Source organism: Pelodiscus sinensis, chromosome 1 (assembly GCF_049634645.1).
Source record: "Pelodiscus sinensis isolate JC-2024 chromosome 1, ASM4963464v1, whole genome shotgun sequence".
NCBI lineage: Eukaryota > Metazoa > Chordata > Testudines > Trionychidae > Pelodiscus > Pelodiscus sinensis.
Genome location: NC_134711.1, coordinates 251,969,885 through 251,974,104, shown reverse-complemented (window position 1 = coordinate 251,974,104; position 4,220 = coordinate 251,969,885). Strand labels below are relative to the sequence as shown.

Below are 4,220 nucleotides of genomic sequence, written 5' to 3'. Positions count from 1 at the left end.
CCTTACACTTCACCTGGACCAGGAACGGAATGGCAATTCAGATAAAAATCTTGTTAGTAACTCAACAAGAAATAGAGGATTTCTCTTTTCCCTGCTTCAGGCTTTATTTAAACTCTTTGTTCAAAAATGAACAGAGTGGTAGTCGGATTCTAATTTACAGATATAGTTTAGACGTCTAATTTTAAATTAGAAAATCACACAAAAAACCCATTTACATGTAAATGTTAAAACCGATACTTAAACTTTTTGCTTTATATTACATAGAGCCAAAACGAAACTAAATACATGTTAGCCAGCTTCATTCACAAACATTAGTCAAAATATACACATTACAAAAGTAAAAAACAAAAACAAACAACAAGAAAAAAACTCTAATTGAGGAAGGTTTTTCTCTAATTTTTTTCTGTTTTATATTCATTATTTGCAATTGAATTGCAGTTGCTCCAAAAATAACCTAAGCAGGTAGGATGGGGACTCCAAAACACATTGAAACACTTCATATTTGATGGGGGAACTGTTCTTGGAAAATGAGAATATTCTTCTGCTGTCAAAACCACCTCTGTTTCAGTTAAGCTAAATAATAAATATATAATTATCACTCAGACAAAAAGTCTGATTTAACCTTAGATAAAATTGCGATCCCTAAATGGTAACGCAATATTTGTATTTACTCTGAAAGGCGTTCTTTTCTCCCCTCCCCCCTTTTTTTTTGAGTCTAAAACTGACTCAAATGTGGCCAAAGAAAGCAACATATTGTCAATGAAAGACTTAACGTTTCCACAGAAATGTACAAATTTACAGTCTTAAGGTGAGACCTACTGGTCTGGAGGAACTAACAGACTTTTCCTGTCCTGTAAATTAAGAATGAAATTTGTATGAGCGTCCCTAGAAGAGGACTTAAGGAAGTCGGGGATATGTTGGGGAAGGAATTGGGGAATCATAGGGACAGTATTTCACTTTACAGTCTTTCTTTTGGCGTTTCCTGCTTCCATTAGCATAGGGCTTGACATAAGCCGAGGAAACATTCCAGATCCAAAGGCCAGATTTGTCCCTCCCTTCTGTCAACCCTTTGGCGGTGCTGGTGTTGCAGTGAGGACGTTTTTGAGAAGTTCAACTAGCCCAGATTTGGGGGGTGGGAGCGGAGGGAGACAGGGCAGGCGAGGAAAGATGCTCTGAGGGAGAAATCGTCGAGAGAAAGGAGCTTCCCGCGCCCGTGAAGAACAAGCCCCATCAGCTGAGGGATCTGCAAAGGTTGCATGCAACACACACCAATTGTAAAATAAAGAGAGGGCACTGGGGGAGCCCCCTCTAGCTAGGGACGGAGTTTCTTCTCCATGGTGTCTGTGGGCAACACGCAACAGGTCCGAGGAGGGTCCACCAGGCCCCACGTGCTGCTGGAGCAGCCAGACATTTGCTGGGGGGAGCGCAGGGCGGACTGGCTCCCGTCGCCCTTGCACCTGCTGGGTGGGCAAGTCCGCAGCGGCTGCTGCTCCTCCCTCCCCACTGGTGCTCCCGGCTGCAGCGGCTGCGCCCGCCGCCCGATTCTGTCCGCCCGGCGGGGAGGTCATAGCGCCGCCGCGTAGGCCGCCGGGTAGGGGTCCAGCTGGGGCTTGCCCATGCCGGGCAGCAGGATGTAGGCGAGGGGCGGCTGGAGGCCCGGGCTGGGCCAGGCGCTGCAGTTGCAGGGGATCATGTAGCCCGGGTTGCCCGGGGACGGGTGCGAGTGAGTGTGCCCCCCGGCGGCGGCCGCGGCAGCTGCGGCGGCGGCGGCCGCCCCGTGGAAGGCACCGGCTCCGGCGGCGCCGGGGTAGGCCAGCGAGGAGGCGTAGGGCAGCGCGGAGCCGGAGCCGGAGGAGGACGAGAGCTCTGCCATCTTGGAGCCCAGGTCCAGCAGCGAGTAGGGGCTGCTGGCGGCCGCGGCGGCTGCTGCGGCGGCCGCGGCGGCCGCCGACTGGGGGAAAAAGACGCGGGCGGCCGCGGCGGCGGCGGCGGCGGCCGCTTTCTCCGGGTTGGCCAGCAGGGAGTCGGGCATCAGGCCCCCGCCCGCCCCGCCGTGCAGCCCGGCCGCCTTCAGCCCGTGCGGGTGCTCCGCGTCCGCCAGGCCGTAGGGCACCGGGAAGGCGAACTTGTCCTTCTTGAGCAGCGTCTTGGGCTTGCGGCGCGGCCGGTACTTGTAGTCGGGGTGCTCCTTCATGTGCATGGCCCGCAGCCGCTTGGCCTCGTCGATGAAGGGTCGCTTCTCCGCCTCGCTCAGCAGCTTCCACTCCGCGCCCAGGCGCTTGCTGATCTCCGAGTTGTGCATTTTGGGGTTCTCCTGGGCCATCTTCCGCCGCTGCGCCCGCGACCACACCATGAAGGCGTTCATGGGCCGCTTGACGTGGTCCACCGGCTTGGACATGCTGGCCCCCGGCACGCCCACCCCGCGCTGCCGGCCGCCTCCGCCGGTCCCCTCCGGCCCGGCCTGCCCGCGGCCGCTCGCCGCCCGCACCCAAGCAATCTTCGCCCCGCCGCGGAGCCCGTCCGGCAGCTGCGGCACCAACCTCGGCCCGCTCCGGGGAGCAAAAGTCCACAGGGCCCAGAGGCGCTGGCCCAGACTTCAGGCGCGCCCCGCTCGCCCAGCAGACTGGCCCGGCCTGGGGCAGCCGGCCTCCGTTTTTCTCCTAAGTTTCCTTCTTTTCTCAGCCAAAAGCTGTCAGCTCTGGGCTGGGAGGCTGCCGCGGCCGGGGTTCAAAGGGAGCCCGGTGAGAGCGCGAACATCCCTCCTCCCCTCGCTCTTCAGCTCTCTCCAGTCCTCCCGGTGACTTTTCATTTGACAGCGGCCGGGGGGTGCCGAGCAGAGGCGGCGGGTCCCGTTCGGGCCAGGCGAGCCGAGGGACGATCAGAGTGTCCTAGCCATGGCGAGCCCGCATACAGCCCGCGGGCTGGCAGCGTGGGGCGGCGGGAGCTGTCCGCGTCCCTCCCTGGCTCCGCTCGGGCTGGAGGCGGGCGGTTCGCCGGGTCCTTGCCTCTCACAGCCAGATGTGTACAGCCGGCGAGCCGCTGCGAGCCGCGCTCTCCTCGGACATCCTCGCTCCCTCTCCTTCGCCGGGGCGGGAGTGGTGGTGGGGGTGGCGGGGGAGAGAAGTTGTCCCCAGCTCTGGTCTGAGCTCAGCGCCGCGTCCCGGGATCAGGCTCCAACTTCTCGCTCGGAGGCGGCTCCCAGAGCTTCCAACTAACTTCGCCAAGTTTCATGCGGGCTCCCGGGCGGCTCCACTCCGGCTCTCTAGCCCCCTGCCTGGCTCCTCCTCCGTTCTCCTGCCGGCGGGGCTCTCCGGGCTTGCCTCGCCTCAGCGTGGCTCAGGAGGGGGGGAGAGCGGGGGAAGGAGACGAGGGGGTCGCTAATCAAACTGCCTGGCGATCGCAGGCAAGCAGAAGCCCCGCCGGTTATATAGTCCCTTGTGTGGCTTGCCGCAGTCTCAGTCGCTCCCTCTTTTTGCCCCTGTGCAGCGGGCAGGCAGGTAAGGCGCTCTCCGGGTGCGCACGGGGGCTGGCGGCGTGTGGCATGGGCAGCGTGCGTGTGTGGATCTGTGTGCAGGGGAACGTGGGGCCCGGGGCTAGTGAGAGGGAGGGATCGCGGGAGCGCCGGCTCCCACCCCCAGCCATTGATTAGACCGCACGCCCCTCCCTTTCACTTTCCGGCAGGTTAAGGGGGGTGGAGACACCAGCGCCTGCCCTGGCGGGCGGAAGCGGAGTCTGCGCAGCGCTCGCCAGCGAAGTTGGGCTGGAAACGCCACTCCCGTCCGGCGCCGCAAGCCCGCTCCCTCCTGCTGCCCGGGCAGGGAGTCTAGTGCAGCAGCGTGGGCAGGGCCCCGGTCCTGCCGCCCCCGCCACACGCACTTGTTGAGTTGGACAGCGGGCGCCTCGGCTCCTGATCCCAGCGCTGCCGCCTCCCTGCGCCACCGAGGACGCGTCCCAGAAAGACGCGGAGGTTTCGCGGAGTTGCGCTCTGGGAGAGCTGGGGCCGGTTGTTGTCAGCGGGGCCGTTTTAAGTCCCCAACGTGCGTCTCTCGCTTTCCTCGGCCCTGGGGATGCTCCAAACGTCCTTCCACACCCCGGAAGGGCTGGGGTCCTCGCTACGCTGCAACTGCGCTTCGGACCTAGAGCAGTGTCAACATCACTCCTGTCAAAAGAAACAGGGGGTCAGCCCCCTGCGCCCCCGCCTACGTTTGCACATATAGCTC

At 60.8% G+C, this 4,220-nt stretch overlaps 1 protein-coding gene across 1 annotated transcript in view; it reads right to left on the bottom strand.

Moving 5' to 3' along the window:
* SOX21 (SRY-box transcription factor 21) overlaps nt 1-3,932 on the bottom strand; it is a 4,020-nt gene extending 88 nt beyond the window's left edge. The window contains exon 1 of the mRNA XM_075918816.1: nt 1-3,932. This exon is cut by the window's left edge and continues 88 nt beyond it. Within this exon, the coding sequence (XP_075774931.1) occupies nt 1,565-2,398 (834 nt within the window). The 5' untranslated portion in view covers nt 2,399-3,932 and the 3' untranslated portion in view covers nt 1-1,564.
* Between the last annotated feature and the right edge of the window lie 288 nt (nt 3,933-4,220).